We start from the raw sequence: 17,420 nt of genomic DNA on the forward strand, positions 1-17,420 counted from the left end.
CTCAGAGCCCACTTTTGTATTTCTTCTGGATCCTCATCCTGTTCCACCAACCCACAATATTTTGTTCTCTAACTCCAGCCACTTTTCTGTGTATTCTTACAATTATATTTTATTTTATTAATTATTGTACATTCTTTGCCAGGTCACCATCAGTCCCCAGACTTAGCTCTCTGTCTTTGCCCCTCTGGTTACCAGCCCCGCACTGTACTGATCTGATACTGCTCCTCACAGTGACAAACAAGAGGCATTCCTTCCACAGATGCTAATTTGGCACACTGAAAACTATTAGCCTAGAAAATGCAATAAGGGAACTCTGTGAGTGCAAACAGCTCTAATCACATACCCCATGGCATGGCTAGTTTTCAGCTGAAATGTTTGGACCTGTTATTATAATGCTTCATAAATACATTGAAATGCTCCATAACTGAGAAGCATGGTAGGGAGTATTGCTTGTAAACATTGCTTGATCTCTTGAACTGTACCAACTATATTGGGGCCAAGCTCTGCAGTCTTTACTTGGGCTGAGTAGTTCCTCATGCAAGGTAGATGACTTCAACAAGACTACTTAAGGATTAGATTGTGAGTAGCATTATAGGATGAATAAAAAATTTAAATGTATAGAATTATGCTTAACAATGTAAAGATCATTCTAAATCATCAAACTTATTCAGTAGCTAAAATGCAATACAAATAAAGTTCTAAGTATGATAACTTTGCCTCTCTTTGAACCTTAATGAGATAATTTATTTATTTGAACTCTATATTTATCTAGAGTACTTTGTGGACTGTTGCTTGATTCTAGGTACTCTGCCAGAACATAAAGCAGTTTGTGCCACTTGTGAATGTGGAATGTGTCTCTTTGGGATGAAGCCAAAATATACCCTCAGGGAAAAATTCTGGTTGATTCTGTGCCTTTTAAGTGGATTTTGCTCCATCTCCAATTTAAAAATAAATAATCAGCAAAGTCTTTAAGAGTAACATTTTGCTTTTGTAACATCCATGTCTTTTTGGCCTCTTAATGAGATCAGCAGTGTCTTACATTGTTATGATGCTTTTCAGCCCAAAGCAAAGCTTGTCTTCCGTCAAAAGCCCAATTCAAGTAGCTTTTTGCAAGAAATCTCCATGTAAGTCAAACCTTAGCACACACCCCCTCCCGTAGGCTAAGATGTCTGTATAATTTGTGTGGACCATACTGTCCAGCAGTTGCACATACTCATAGCGCCACTCATGTTTCTGTTCTTCCTCCATCCCAAATAGGCCTGTGTGCTGATGCAGCAACAACTGCTGTGAAGTGTGTGTGCACTTCGTGTGGAGTCCCCGTGCACAACTGCAGCTTGATCAGCCCGTCTGCACGGTTAGCTCTGCAGTATTTAGTGCCTTGAATGCTCATGAAGCATATTTCTCTCAAATATTCCTTATCTCAGTACCAAAGTTCCACACAGATGTGATGCCTCATCACTTTTACATTGATATAATGTACATCATTAGTAAAGAATAGTTACACTGAGGTTCTGTAATGAGTCATGTATATAACCAGAAAAGAGTCATGTAGCCTTTGGAGTGTTGGGGCGGGGGGAGCTGTCATAAATTCAGCACAGCTACGGAGAAACCTGCGGGGTCCACCTGAGAGAGAAATGGGCCGGATTCGCTTCGCTTGGCCCAACTAGCCAGTCAGGCGGGATACAACTTACGCTTCTGCCCGACAACAAGATGGCGGTAGCGTCGGCCTTTGAGCCATATGCCCCGAAGCAACATGGCGGCGAAGTGCCTCACCCAGAGCAACGGCCGACGCTCTCTCTCCGCGACCTCCACGGTCAGAGCCCGCCTCTTGGCGCGTGCGTAGTAGCGACGTCTTCCTTGCTGTAGCGGCGGCGACGCTTGCGGAGCACGTGCGGGGGGACGCACGTTTTAATTAAACGTCAGCAGTGGGCGCCGTGGGCCTTTTCCGCTCCGGCCTGGGAGGCATGCGTAGTGGGGAGCCGCGGCAGCGTATGTGTGTGTGGGCTGGATGAGTTTGAAATGGCTCCAGTGAGGCCTAGCCTAGCCTGGCTCAGGTACGGGGGGGGAGCGCGCGGAGTTCGGACGAGAGGCTCCGAAGGGAACGATCGGGTGGTGTGGGGGCCTCCGGGCTGCCCCTGGAGCAGGCCTGTCTAGGCAAGACGGGATCCCTGAGGCGTAGGCCCCGCTCCAGCGTTCAGGCCCCGCATTGTTGGCGGGGAGGAGCTGCTTGCGTCGCCTGGGCCGTTTCTGAGCAGATTCCATCACTCGGAGGCCTTTGGCCTCGCTCGGTGCAGAGGGAAGCTTCCTTACGGCCACCTGCCCTCCGCTTCCCGCACCGAGACTCCCTCACTCGGACTTGTCCCCACCCCCGCCGCCTCACAAGGGCGCGCAGAGACTCCCTCCGAGCAGCGCCTGCCGTGTTCACGGTCTGTGGCTGTTCAGGCTGCAGGCCCAGGCTTCGGGGCTTCGCGCATTGTAGTTACTGTGAGTTGCGGGGAGTGCTCCCTTCCTCCTTAGGCATTACCGGGACTTTGCGGGGTGGCTCTTGGGGCGGGGTTTGTGCAGGGCCCACCGCGGTCGGGTTCTGCTCTATGCCTGGGGCCCCACGGTGCTAACTGTAATACAAATGGCAATGAATAGTAATGTTTGGTAGACCAATTTACGTCCCAACCCTGTACATACGTATGTGAGTCATTCCTGTGAGATCAGTGGGACTGTCTGTACATAATTAAATACATAATTAAATAAAAGTATTAAAGCTTTAGTCATTTTGCACATGACTATTCAAGTTAACAAATAATCTGAATTGAAAAAGTCCAGGTATAGGTGGGGAGCGACAGATAGTTTCTGTAGTGACTGTAACTGACCCGGGGGCTTTTAAAGCTTTCTCTCTAAGCCACAAGAACTGTTTGACTGGATTTACCACTTTTTACTTACTTACGGTGTCTATGCTGCCCCCCCCCCCCCAGGTGTGTTCTTAACTCTGGTTAAAATAGCAGTGAAGGAAAGTACAGCAACTCAAGTTAGCAGCATGAGTTCAAGCTGGCTTTAACTTGCACTCCTAACTCTAGTTAAAAGCAGAATTGCTGTCTGTTCACTTCTATTTTAACTTCCTATTTAAAGGAATGCTCTCTGGATGTTACTTTTGCAATTGTACTACAAAGCAAAAGTGAGTTATGCCCAAAGTTTATATATTGCATGTTCCTACTAACCGTGTTTGGGGAGTGTGTGACTTTGAGCACAAAAATAATTTTTGCTTATTTAAAAATTGTTTTATTCTTCTGTGAAGTCCCCCCCAGACGTCATTAGAAATCTTAGTTTAATTCAGTTTTCAGCTTTTCCTGTACATTTAAATAGTTTTAGTTTTGTTGTCAAGATGAAGGGTTCTTCAACGTCTCAGTGAGACTAAGATCTCATTCCATAATTTCAGGTTTCAGAGTAACAGCCGTGTTAGTCTGTATTCGCAAAAAGAAAAGGAGTACTTGTAGCACCTTAGAGACTAACCAATTTATTTGAGCATGAGCTTTCGTGAGCTACAGCTCACTTCATCAGATGTATACCGTGGAAACTGCAGCAGACTTCATATACACACAGAGATCATGAAACAATACCTCCTCCCACCCCACTGTCCTGCTTGTAATAGCTTATCTAAAGTGATCATCAGGTGGGCCATTTCCAGCACAAATCCAGGTTTTCTCACCCTCCACCCCCCCCCATAATTTGTTAGACTGCACATAGATTTGACAGAGCTCAAAAGCCTTGCATGTTGAACACCAGACTCGTGTATAAAAAGGAATCTTTGACCTAGGAATGGAATAGTTAAATTTGTGGAACATGTTTTAAAATACTATTAATATTAGCTGACATATTTATAACAGTAGCTACTTATTCATTTTAATAGATCACAGTTATAGAAGATTAAAACACTGAGGATTTTGCCTTCCATCATGGCTCAGTTTGGAGGACAGAAGAATCCTCCATGGGCTACTCAGTTTACAGCCACTGCAGTATCTCAACCAGGTCAGTTTGTACATCATTTAATGTTTGAACGCTGACATCTCATTGAATTGCAGATTCTACAGTTGTGCAGAGTTAAGAATGATATAGTGCTAACAGAATATTTTCCAAATAAGTCAGTTAACCTTTAAAGGTTGACTCTTATATTTGAATGACATAATAATGGTGATTAATTAGGTATCTTAGTGAACAACTGAGATCTACACAATGGGTATTTGCTTTTTGCTTATTACTGAATGTATTTGTATATTATAGTAAGTGCTGCTACTTTGAGAATCGCTTGTATAGATTCCTATTTGTGGGATGTGCTTGCAGTCTCTGTGCAAACTGGAGGCTTCTGTCAAAGATCCCTGCACCACAAGTCCCGTTTTGATGTTCAAAAGAGTATTTTTCAATCATCGTGGCCAAATTGCAGGCTAACCTGTTTCAAGCTATGTCAACTGGCTGTATTTTAGGGCGGGACTCTTCTAGATGTAAAGGAGTATAAAGGTTGTGCCTCATTCAGTGTGCAGGATGGATGATGCTCAGTTAATGAGCAAATAAGCAATATTTTGTTTTTCCATTGTTCAGAGTTTGGCTTTAGTTTAGGCCTTATTTACAGCACACTATTCAAACACTGCTCTAAACACGGACTTATTAATTTTGTCATGGGCTTTTCTGTGAAACTCATCAGTATAATATCAGAGTGTTTCATAAACACAAATTAACTTGTCTCCCAAATGCTCTGTGAAATGAGAGGGTATTTTCATCCCCATTTTACAGGTGAGAAACTGAGGCACAGAGTAAGATCAAAAGTATGCACTAATTTATGTTTTCAATTTGAGATGCTTAGGACTTGATTTCATAAGGTACTTAGCATTATAGGTGACTGTATATTCAAGCACAGCTCCCATTGACTTCAGCTGCAGCTGAGAGTGCTCAGCACTTTTACAAAAATGAGGTTCCAGGGTCTCAAGCTGGGCATCCACAAAAAAATAAGGAACACACAGTTAGTGACCATCTCCGAAAACTTTGGTTTAAGAGACTTGCTTAGCATCACACAGGAACTTGGTGGCAGAGGCAGGGTTTGAATCCAGTTCTCCAAGGCAGTATTTAACTGTCTTAACCATGAGATCTTTTTCTTTTGCCGTCATCTGTGTCACTTGTTACACATCTTCCAACTTCTGTCACAAATGAGGCAGGAATTCTGCAGACAAATCTCCTTCACTAAACAGTCCTAATTCAGCCTCAGAGCAGGGCCATCCCGTGCACTGGATGAGGCAGGGGTTCTGTGGAATAATATAGTATGTGATCATGTAAGTGAAGACTCATTCCCCCAGTGCATAGTCACTAGGGGGCCAAATGAAGGTTACATAAACAACCTTTAGTGGGGGTATTTCCTAACTTTTGAGTGCTTGACTTTGCAACCTTAATAATGTTCTTAGTATATTTTTTTGAATGTAATTTCCTGGCTTATTAAAAAAGCAAACTGAAAAAACAAATTCCATCATGTGGCAGTATATTGACACCCACGTGGATTATCACAGTTGGAACGTTAAATTCAGTTGCACAAACCAATGCCATTTGACCTAATGGAGTAACTGATAGAAGATAACATGCAACAGTAGAGGGGGATGAAACCCATTGGCAAAGTATTTGCTGACAGCAGGAGGAATGTTGAGAATCAGAAATCTTTGGTTCCATCCCAGGCTCTATAGGGGAATGTGTTCTGAGGAGCACAGACTTTTCTGCTTGTTCCCCACTCTTGAAGTTTAACCCCCTTTGCCCTGTCCCCTCAAACTTGTCCTGGTCCTTTCTCTTCCCCACACCAGGTTCCTTGTTCCAATCCCATTTTCCTTGCCTACCTCATCCCAATCACCACTCTTTAGGCTTCTCATCCCCATCCTAGTTTCATTACTTAGCCAGTTGCAGTTCCTCCTCTCATTTCCTTGTCCAAGCTCTCTCCCCCTCCAGTCAGACTCTCCCAGCTCTGCTCCCTGTCTCCTTGTCTTCGTCTCATTCCCCTCTAGCTCCTTATCAGGTCTGTTTCTTCCTCCCCTGCCCTTCAAAGCCTATTGGCTCCCAGTTTCCTTCCTTCCCATTTCCCTCAAGCAGCTCCTAGTCTCCTTGATCAATTAATCTTATTTCTCTTCCTTCCTTTCCAATTTAGTCAGTTTCCTTCTGTCCCCCAGTCCCAATCTCACCAGACTTCTTGTCCCTATGTATTCCTTTCCCCTTTGCATTTGATTCAGATGGCTTCCTCCTCCACACTCTGACTGCCAGCAGAGGGAGCCATTGAGAGCACAGGAGAGAGACTTCCTGCATTGTTAAAGTGCTTGGTCCTGCCCTGGTTCGGAGCCTCCATTGCAGGGAAGTACTGAGCTGCCATAGCCTACTTGGCCTGGCACACATTCAGTTGCTCTGTGGGGTTGGTGCATGCACAGAGCTGAAGGAGCTGAGAGGTGAGGGATCATGCTCATTCACTCTGGAGTTGGTACAAGAGCCAACTGGTCAACAGTAGGAGAGGTGAGAGACTTGAACATGCTCAGTGGGGATGGACTCTCCAGAGTTTAGCTGTTAAATTCTAGCAAGCCTTGAACTGAACATGTTTCAAAGGCTTATAACCTGGCCTAATTTGGGTGGATTTTCATGGGAAGGGCAAAAGGCACATTCCAGACTCAAAAGCTTCCACCTCTCAAATTTCAAGTGCCTGCTCCAAAGCATGGAAGTGCTAGTATTTTGAAGAGAAGGTCCCAAGGACTTTTTAATGTGGTCAAAATAAGGTATTTCCCCCATCTTCATTCTCTGTCACATAAAGTTTCAACTGAAACTATTAAAGTTTGGCGAAGTTATAAGCAACTTTTCTTCAATAACCTTCTATGTCAAGATTGCAGCTTGCAACACAGTAAAGATACTTGGTTTCACGGCTTCCTGCATCTAATGGTTGCAAGACTTGGAATAAAGCCTTTCTGCAATGGTTTAGGGTAGATATTATGGTGATGAGCACTACAGAAAATCTTGAGAATGAGTTTCATAGATGCAAGCATATTTGCAGATCCTGGTAATAGTGCTGGACATGTCCCATAAATGCCTGCAAGGGTTTCCTCCTTTTCCATCAGCAGTGATTGTGACACTGGTTAGGTTTTGGCTGCAAACCTTAGTAGGGACCATCTTCGGAACCAAGATTTGTGGATAACCAGTGAAGCCAGATTTTTTATAAACTTCTTTGAATCTAAAACAATCTGATTTTGGCTTGAAAGCTTTTCTTTTTCTAATTAAAGGAAGGTCTCTGTAAATCTTAAACCATGGCTATGTGCTATATCATTGGTTTTCAAACCGTTTGTATTCGTGACCCCTTTCACACAGCAAGCCTCTGAGCGTGACCCCCCCTTCTAAATTAAAAATGGGGGTAATTTAATGGGGGACAATCCCTATGTATCACCTTATGACCCCCAGTTTGAGAACTCCTGTGCTATATTAATTGGCAATGGGAAAATGAATCTTGTGGCACTTGGACAACCCAACTTTGGCAGTGATACACTCTATGTCATCTTGAACCTTGGGCTTTTATACCAACTGGGAATAGTTTTTTTGCAGGCACTTTGGAGGACAGGATTAGAATGCAAAATGACTGTGACTAATTAGAGGATTGGTCTGAAATCAACAAGATGAAATTCAATAAAGACAAATGCAAAGTACTTCACTTAGGAAGGAAAAATCAAATGCACAACTACAAAATGAGGAATAACTGCTGAAAAAGATCTGGGGTTGATGGATCACAAATTGAATGAGCCTTTTCTGCAACTACATTACATTGCTGACTAATATTCCGAGGTATATTAAAAGGAGTATTGTATGTAGGACCCAGGAGATAATTGTCCCACTCCACTGGGCACTGGTGAGGCCTCATTTGGAGTATTGTATCCGTTTCTGGGCTCCACACTTTAGGAAAGATGGAGACAAAGTGGATAGCGTCCAGAGGAGAACAACAAAAACAAAAGGTTTAAAAAACCTGAACTAGGAGGAAAGATTTAAAAAAATGGACATGTTTAGTCTTGAGAAAAGAATATGTGGGGGGACCTGATAAGTCTTCACGCATGCTAAGGACTGTTATAAAGAGTACACCGATCAGTTCTCTGTGTCCGCTGGAGGTAGGGACAAGAAGTAATGGGCTTAATCTGTGGCAAGAGCAATTTGTTAGCTGTAAGGAATTCCAAGAGAGGTTCTGTTAGAGGTTTTTGAAAACCGGCTGCGCATACATTTGTCAGGACTGGTCTAGATTTACTAGTTCCTGCCTTAGTGCAGGGGAATGGACTTGAATGACTTCTCAAAGTCCCTTGCAGCCCTACGTTGTTATGATTTTATAATCTTCTGGGGAGGAGCACTAGCACAGTGGACAGCCTCATTCCAGAGTGTACATTGCTCAGTATAACTGGTCTCTCACGTCTTCAGTGTTAGCCTGCATATTTCAAAAGTGGAGAACACTTCCTTTAGATCGCTTTGCCTCTAAAAGAGAATTCATATTCCTTTCTGTTTTGATCAAGAGGACGTAGTGGTTCAGATTCTTTGAAAGATGCTTTTGCATGTATTTTAGAGTCAGGAGCACCTATATGACTCTTCTTTCATTCTAAATTCAATCCAGAAATCTTAAAAGAACAGGACTTGAGTAACTTTCTTAATTTGCCAATTCCATTGCTGATTTGGTTAAGATTGTCTTCCTTGCTTGGGGAAGAGTATGTGAAGGAAAGGACAAATGGCATGTCTTTTCTGCTTGAGTTTCAATCAGTGTCACTCTCTGGAAGGTTTTGGGAGTAGTTCATCCATCAACTTGTGTTCAAGACCCATGTCCTTTGTGGCTGTTGACGGCCTATGGAGGAGAACTGAGTACATTATTGGTAGTGATTGTCAGCACATCTGAGGGTACTCTTGATGATGGACTGTCACTTTTCCTCTCGAGTAGCGCTCTCCCTCTCTAGTGGTGCTCTTGTGTGGTTCTGTGGGGTCTCATCTCTTCTTGCTTAATGTGCATGTGATGTTGGGAGGAGACATGAGTTGCAATGTCTGCAATATGGTGATTAGACACAGCTTGAGGACTCCATCCCTGCTGACAATATGGTTGATTGCATTACTCAGTGTCTGAGCGAAATTGGAACATGTAATGAGCATCTAGGACCTCCTACTAACAGAAATTGCTAAGACTTTATTTGAAGAGGGCAGTCTTATCACTTTCATTAAAGCATACAGTAGTCTAAATACTCGAGACGCTATTGTTTTGCAGTATAGATTACTGGGAATAATCATAAGATGACTGAGTCAGATACCAGCAATATGTGGATATTTCCATTACAGGTCATACAAATACCATCGTTCACTTATCTCAAGGCCTGCACAGCCAAGATCAATACCTGGATAAAGAGTAGTTGGATGAAGTTAAACCTTGGCATGACTCAGATCACTTTGGAAAGGACAGGCAAAATCTTGGAAGAATATGCTGCCACACTAACATGAGTCTGTGGAGGACATCTGCCCCAGATTTTCAAATTGCAGTGTTCTATACCTTGTTGATGCCTTATACAATCCGGAATCTCATATAGTGACAACTATAAAAAAGCTACTTTTGCTGTGCCCTATCCTATCTGATGCAGTCCAGGCCTTAACCTTCCATGTCTTTGTGACTTTGAGGTTTGATTTATTGTAATGCAAGATAACTTGGTAAGAGAGCACCAACATTGGGGAGATGACTTCTGGTGCAGAAATCAGTGACCTATCTGCTTACTAAGAGGTTGATGAGAGTACATTATCACTGTACTTTGTTCATTTCACTGGCTACCTTTTGAATATGAAGTAAAAATTATGGTGGTGATCCAATAAACCTTATGTGAAGACTTGTGCCCTGAAGTGGGAAACATTTCATTGTGGGCTCGGCTCGGGTAGTACTCGGTTAATGTCCCAATTCAGCTTATTTTATTTTTTTCCACAATCAGCATACTCAGACAGAAAAGTTAACATAGAAGCCCTGTCTCTGATTCAGTATCTTTCATGTTTTCACATCATATTGAAAAGATTTTTTTAAAGGTCTCCTTATTGTCATTACTCTTCTATAAAAACATCCTAAACTTTCTGATACTTGCAATGACAACAGTATTAACTGTAATAAATAAAAACTGTTGGAAGTTGGTGTGTCTCCCATATTTTGTGGTTCTGAACACACATTTTCGTTAAACTTTTTTTCTCTTTCCTGGTCCTGTGAAAGAGAACCACATAAAGAAGAATAACTTAGACTTCTCAGGGGAAACTGAAACTGACTGTACAAAAAAAGTACTGTCAAATGCACAGTCATATGAAATAGAGATTCTTCTTTAGTTTTAGTTACCTTAGGAGTTTCTTTCAACAATACTAAGAAGTCTACCTTCCTGCTCTTTAGATTTGGTGGTCGCAGTCCTTAATGGGATCACTGTTTGAGCCATTTGAAGTTTTTCTTGATATATGTAGAAGGACTGATTTGTTATTGACAGGGAGAATGGATGAAATCCAAGGTCTTTATATGTTGTTCCAGATAAATAAGAATGTCTTCTCACCATCCTGAATTTCTGACTTAAAAAAATCTGGTCTTTTTTTATTTGTTTTTTAAACCTAAATGAAACCTTGTTTTTCCCCTCAAATCCCCAAGAATTACCTGTGGTGGTAGATGGTTATGCAGCCTACATTTTAAATATATTCTTAGTTTCCTTTAGGTAGACCTCACACACTGTTTGTAGCACACGGAGAGAATTCCACAGAAGACGGTCTTTATTTACTCAGATGTTGTCTAACTCAAGAACACTTTACGTACAAACCTACTATAAGGGTACAGATGTCTCAGTAACTAAGTATCTAAGCTCAAACTCCAGTAAATCTAAGGCAGCAGTCTTAATGCATGAGAAATTTCTTCATCTTTGAGATTTATAAATCTCAACAGAAACCCTTGAAAGAGGGTAATAGTATTTTCACTTCAGAGGGGTGGGGTGTTTAGACACAAATTAAACGACTTAGCCAAGTCACAGAGGAATTTTTTGACAGAGTTAGAAATTGAATCTGGATCTCTTGAATACCAATCCAGTGCCTTAGACACAAGACCATCGTTATTCCATGGGTTTTTATGGTTATGTAATGCCCAATAAGTGGGACTCTGTATGTGAGATTTTTGAAGGAGAAAGAGAAGCTACTTAATAGTAAATGTAGTTAGTTGACATGATTTCTTATCTAGATGTGCACTTTTCCTCTTTTTGGAAAGGAACTGGGCGGTGCTGGGGCTCCTTAAGTAATCCTAGGATCAAAGTTTTGGTCCCATGAAGAGGGCATGTTTGTATAGTCCTAACACACAGCTGTTTTTAGAGGCTTCTACTTTGACACTCAAGCTTGCATAGGCATCCTCCAAATATAGATCCACAGAAGACAGTGGTACCTCTCCTTACCTCTCCTTTCTCAGTCAACTTCTGCTGTTTCATCTTGTAGCAAAGACTTAGTTTATTAATAAGGAAATTATTGTAATATTGCAAGTTTAGAATTATTACTTCACTACTTGCTTAATGAAATGAGGATGATGTCTTTTGTTTAAATATACAATTCTGTTAATTTAAGTAAAAATTCTAAGACTGTATTCAATTTATGAAAAGTTAAATGGATTCTGGCCTGGTCTGCTTACCTCTGTAATCTTTAGATGATATTTTGTAGCTCTGAGGATTCCTTTTTACTTTTGCTGTATATTTTTCCCATCATATCATATCTTCACTGTCATAACAAGCCTAGAAGACAAGCTCAAAGGTGGATATGGTTTACTTCAGATCCCATTAATTCCACTCTGAAAACTTAGCCTCCTCTTTCTGTATTTGATTAGTGAGCTGTAATTTGCCATCAGTAATTTAGATAAGAAAAGTAGTTTTGGAACCCGTGAAGTATTTTTCCTACTTGAAACAGTGTTATCTACAGAGGTAGTTCTTTCAGTTTCATTTCTTCTGTTCTGCTTTTACCAGCATGTGTGGTGTTGTGGCAAAATGCCTAACAAAATTTAACTAAAATCAACAAAGATGCAACTCTTTTAATAAAATTACAATGGTACAATTTCAGGTTTTGCCCCTCAAATTTGTATAATAGAAATTACTAAAATCCTGTGAGTTTCACAAACTTTCTAGTTAGATTTTCTTAGGATTGGTTTACGTTAAAAAGTATTGGCATTTATGGTGTCAGTTCATGCTCATGAAACTTTGTGTCTACACATGAAAGTGCTTGAAAACATTCTGAGTACCATTGTAAGTGCACTAGCTACAGCAAGGTTTACAACTGCTTCAACTCTGACCAGTTCAGTTTGACCATTTCAGTACTAGTGTAGAATGAAAGTTTAGCCAATGTAGCTGACAGTATCATTTCATTTGGCTGTCCTAGCAGAATTCCACGATGCTCTTGTGCTCTCTTCAGTAACAATTCAGATGACTGATTCTGTCATCAATGGTACTGAGAGTAGCCCAGGAAAGTGGTTGGTTGATGTATCTATACTCTTCTGGGAGTTATCAAAGCAATCCAGGAGCTGCATGAGGCATACATACCACAATGCTAAGGTCTTAGGGGAAACAGAGAAAGGGGGACACTAGTGAAAATAGACGAAGAATAAATGTCTCTCACCGCTTTATCCCTAAGTAAATCTTAGCTCTCTAACCATTACCTGGTGGTGCTCCCAGGTTACTTCTCTCATCTCTCACTAATGGACAGATATATTTGTTGGGGGTCTTATTGCATTAAGATTGTAGGGAGGGAAGGTGGTTAGGAAAACTCACAGAGCTGTATGGAGGAGTCCATTAGGATGTCTTCCCTCTGATTCTGGACTTCTCCTGTCTCTGGTGCATGTAGCAAAACTCAGAACAGAATGAAATATTAATCCAGCTATAAAAAGTAGCAAAAATCCACTGAAACAAGGAAGTTAAGGTATTAATGTGACAAAATTAAAATTACACAAGTTATTAAAAAAAAACTAGCAAATAATCAAGCTCCTTACCTCCTCCTCTTTGTTGTGGTACTTATAAAAGACTTAAGAAGAGAAGTTAGCAGGATAGCCAGTATGATGCTAGTATGTCACACTGTTACGGAGTATTTTAAACTGCTCCTTTTTCTTGGGATTGTATTTATAAATAGTGGGTGGCAAGCAAATAGGAATAATCCAAATGGTTCATTTGATATAGAGGGGGCTGAATTATAAGTAAATATTTTAAATGATGCATTGTGCTGGTAATGACATCTCTGTTCATGCTCTCATTACTAAAACATGACGTCTTTCATCATCATCTTTATGTCACGGGCACTTTTGTCCTAAATCGGAGCTAAGTCATGAGAGTATATGTGCATGCTCTGTGTGGTACCATGTTCTTGATTTCACCTAGAAAAATGTATCTGAAACAGCACTGTTTGTCAGTCTGGCAGAATTGTGGTGGCTGTCAGTGCTCTGTAACGACCATCAGAAAATAACATTTTTCACTTCGGGGTGCCAGGGCAGAGCTTGCAAGGCTGAAGCTGTCCACCTTTTTGCCAATTGAGCAGCAAAAATCCACAACTAGCCCTTGATGCACAACCGTGACTATTAAGGCGTTGCCATGTAGCAGAATTGCAGCTGCTAGTGCAGCCAACCCCCTTACTGCAGAAGAGCTTGTTAAAGAGGCATGAATTCCAGCAACTTCTTTTGTTGCTAGAATAGGAATTTGGTGGCTGGAGTATTATGGGTGTGGGTTCTATTTATTATGGATTCTAACTTAATATGAGGCAAAGAGTGATTTTTAAATGCTTGCTTTTTAAATATTTGTTGCTATCTAAGGTAGAGAAGGAAGGAAATGGCAGCTGGGAGTCAAGATTCAGGAGTGTCCCTGCCCCTTGAGAGAGTTAGGAGTTGGCCGGGGGAAGAAAGCACTAACACTGATAGTAAGGACCCTTTTCTTGCCCTGATGAGTGTTTTAATGCATAACTGTTCATTCTGTTTTCAGCTGCTCTTGGTGTTCAGCAGCCATCATTGCTTGGAGCCTCTCCTACAATATATACCCAGCAAACAGCATTGGCGGCAGCAGGCCTCACTACACAAACTCCAACGAACTATCAGCTAACTCAAACAGCTGCTTTGCAGCAGCAAGCTGCAGCTGCAGCTGCTGCCTTACAACAGGTAAAGAAAACTGTGTTTTAGGAGTGGTTTCTGCTGACTACACAAACTTTGTAATGTAGAAAACCGTTGGCTCTTCAAGCCTAAAGTAGCCTAACTTGAGGACCAGGTAGAATAAAATTTGTTTGCCTTCCCTGTACAAACCAGATCGATTATTTAAAAAAAAAAAAAAAAAAAATTAAAAAGGGACAGTACTCCTAGAGCCATGAGTAGACTTATCAGTCCATGAAGATAGGCACTGTTTTTGCTGAATCTCATATCTGGGGTAGTGGTGAGTTTAGATTGAGATTCTTAGTGAAATGAGTTTTGCTGACAATAAGCTCCACATTGAAAGTTCCAAATCCTTTACTGAGCCACAATGCATAGTTTAGCAATATTTGACATAATTTCATGTTTTGTGACCTACATATTTAATTATTTTGAGTGGCAGGATTAATGGATGATGTTTGATCATGTGGAACTCTAAGGTGATCCAGGATGAATTTTTAATTCTAAAGATCTTTGTTATAAGAGTAATATATGTGGACTGTATTGGTCAAGTTTTGTATTAGAAGTTACTGAATTTGACAGTGTGTCCTCTAAAACAGATTTAAAGCAATTTATAAATGTTAGATTTTGTATTTGTTTCCTAAGGGATTTAGCAGCCGGCTTGCAGTTTCTGTTTATCAGCTGGCTTGCTTTTGTATGTTTTTCAGCAATATTCACAACCTCAGCAGACGCTCTACAGTGTACAACAACAGGTTTGTCTAATTCTTATTGTGTACATCACAAATAACTTCTACTGTAGTGTGCATGTCTTTGCAGGATTAGTCTTCAGAAACTTCTGCTGACTGAATATTTTCTTTAAGCAAACAATGTAAATACACCGGACCCTCACTAGAATGCAGGATTTGGGATCCATGCATGGTACTGAGTTAACGTGGGAGCCGCATTAAAATGAATTCCAATTAAAGTAATTAAATTTGGGATTCATGGCCACGACCACGTTATATGCAAATTTGAGCTATATAGACGCGTGTTCTAGCGAGGGTACGGCATAGTTTGTTTTTTAATTATAAAAGAGAATTTGAGTCTAAGTTCACATCCACAGAAAGAAACTCCTAAAGTAGGAGTCTACCTTTTGTGCTGCATGGGGAATTTGGAATACTGTGCCATGTATGTACAGTAGAACCTCAAAGTTATGAACACCAAAGTTACAAACTGACCAGTCAACCACACACTTCATTTGAAACTGGAAGTACGCAATCAGAGGTGTTCATAACTGTGAGGTTCTACTACATATGGTTCATGATAAATGCCATGCTCTAAATATACCGTGTAGTTCAACTGCTGGAATGATTTTGTTTAAAGAGGTTCCCTGTTGCATACATTGTTGTCATACCTGAAATTACAGTATTGTGAGAGAATACATGGATTGGTAAATGAGCAGTTGGGAAGGGTTAGGACTGTAAAATTCTCTCTTGAGACACTCCCTCACATGTCGTAAATGTTAGTGATTTATGATGGTGGAACAAGAAAACTGAAGTGTCTATTACTGAGTAAGTTTGGAAATTGTGGTCTTAATGAAATGTACAAATGGACACAGTTGCATAGAAATGCAGACTATGACTACAGAAATGACTGAATTCCAATGCATTCACTGTTTCCACTCAGATAACTAGGTCAACAAAGCAAAAACTATTTTTCCTTAGTTGTAAAGAGGAGGTAAAACCTGTACAGTTTCCTTAAGTATATAAAATTAATTTATAATTTTTTTTATTTAAGTTGCAGCAACCTCAGCAGACCCTTTTAACCCAGGTTAGTTTGGCTGTATTATTTGGTCTTCATTTCCAGACATAGGTAATAGGGCAATGTAAATCTCTGATCTTGGCCATTATTTTTATTTTAACAGTTTTTTAAAGATAATGGTGGATTTCCTGTATATGTGTTGTTACAATGTGTAGTACCTGTGCTGTACTAATATGATAAAGTTTTACTGGTACTGCTTTGTTGTATTGTATACAGCTGTAAAACTTTGCATAGTTTTAGTTTTAATAATTACAGTAAAGATTTGTATCATTCAACCATAGAAGGAATAACTTGTTTTTGCATATTCTCATACAATAATTTAACTTGGACTTCAAGATTTTAAATTTACAGTATTATGACAGTTGGGGAAACTTTTCTTTAGAGAAAGGAATTTAATGCTCTGTATTTTTAGAAACAGATTGCATATACTTTTTTTAAAGGGATCTTACTGATCTTGACAGGCCCAAAATGTGTAATTCTTTAAAGTATTTTTAGTTGATTTTTTAGTGTTAGACCTTCAAAACAATGGGTGTTAAAAATCCATCAGCAAAAACAGAATACTGACTTCGTTACATTCACTTGTGTGCACATCATTCTGCTGACTGTTTTTATGGATACACAAGGAATTGAATTGACTAGTTAGAGTAGAATCTTGTTAGTTCCACACTCTGCTGATTTGCAGAATCGAACCAGTAGGCTGAGTGCAGGAACTGTAAGAATGAAGTCCTATGTAACCCAATAGCTTGAGTGGGTGACCTGCTGACATGTTGTGGATTTTTGAAAACTATGCAGCCTACCTTTTTTAAGGTTGATTGGAGTTCTTTAGTGTCAGGGAATCATCTAAATTTGTTTTAAAGTTAATTGTTTCTTTTAGGAGTAATGTGTGGCTTTGTATGTGCTTTTTGCTTTGAAAAGTAACCCTTTGTTTATAAAGTATTTGTTTAAGAAAGATTCTTCTAAAATTTATCATTTCCTTACTCAAGTAGCCATTCCTTGTGATTGTGTCAGTGGGATCTGAATGCTTATAGAGTTTGTTTTATTTTGGTTATAGCCAACTGTTGCCTTGCCTACCAGCCTGAGCCTATCTACTCCTCAGCCAGCAGCACAGATAACAGTTTCCTATCCAACACCGCGGTCAAGTCAGCAGCAAACCCAACCACAGAAACAGCGTGTCTTCACAGGGGTAGTTACAAAACTACATGACACATTTGGCTTTGTGGATGAAGATGTCTTTTTTCAGCTCAGGTAAGTGCACTTGGCTGTAGCTGTATTCTGTGATGTCATCACTAAGCAATGTTTCAGAATTTAGCTTGCAAATTCTCTGCTACTGGGGACCATTTCTGCAGCTAACATTATCTAGTAGCCTAATTTACGTCTAGCAGCAGTGAAAGTCAGATGGCTGGGTAGGATAGTGCCTGTTAATGCTAGGTTCATAATATGGACTTTTCTTACTCAAACCACC

The 17,420-nt window shown here is 40.5% G+C and overlaps 1 protein-coding gene across 3 annotated transcripts in view; it reads left to right on the forward strand.

The window, feature by feature from the left end:
* The first annotated feature begins 1,921 nt into the window (after nucleotides 1–1,921).
* The window catches only part of CCAR1 (cell division cycle and apoptosis regulator 1), a 40,828-nt gene continuing 25,329 nt past the window's right edge, over nucleotides 1,922–17,420 (forward strand). Inside the window, exons 1-6 of one of the 3 annotated variants that reach the window (XM_075130875.1) lie at nucleotides 1,922–2,054; nucleotides 3,902–4,020; nucleotides 14,001–14,173; nucleotides 14,866–14,910; nucleotides 15,935–15,967; nucleotides 17,010–17,203. In XM_075130875.1, the coding sequence (XP_074986976.1) occupies nucleotides 3,948–4,020; nucleotides 14,001–14,173; nucleotides 14,866–14,910; nucleotides 15,935–15,967; nucleotides 17,010–17,203 (518 nt within the window). In that variant the 5' untranslated portion in view covers nucleotides 1,922–2,054; nucleotides 3,902–3,947. The remainder of the gene's footprint in view (nucleotides 2,055–3,901; nucleotides 4,021–14,000; nucleotides 14,174–14,865; nucleotides 14,911–15,934; nucleotides 15,968–17,009; nucleotides 17,204–17,420) is intronic. The other 2 variants (XM_075130876.1, XM_075130877.1) reach the window with 2 other exon arrangements.

Source organism: Caretta caretta, chromosome 7 (assembly GCF_965140235.1).
Source record: "Caretta caretta isolate rCarCar2 chromosome 7, rCarCar1.hap1, whole genome shotgun sequence".
Classification (NCBI taxonomy): domain Eukaryota; kingdom Metazoa; phylum Chordata; order Testudines; family Cheloniidae; genus Caretta; species Caretta caretta.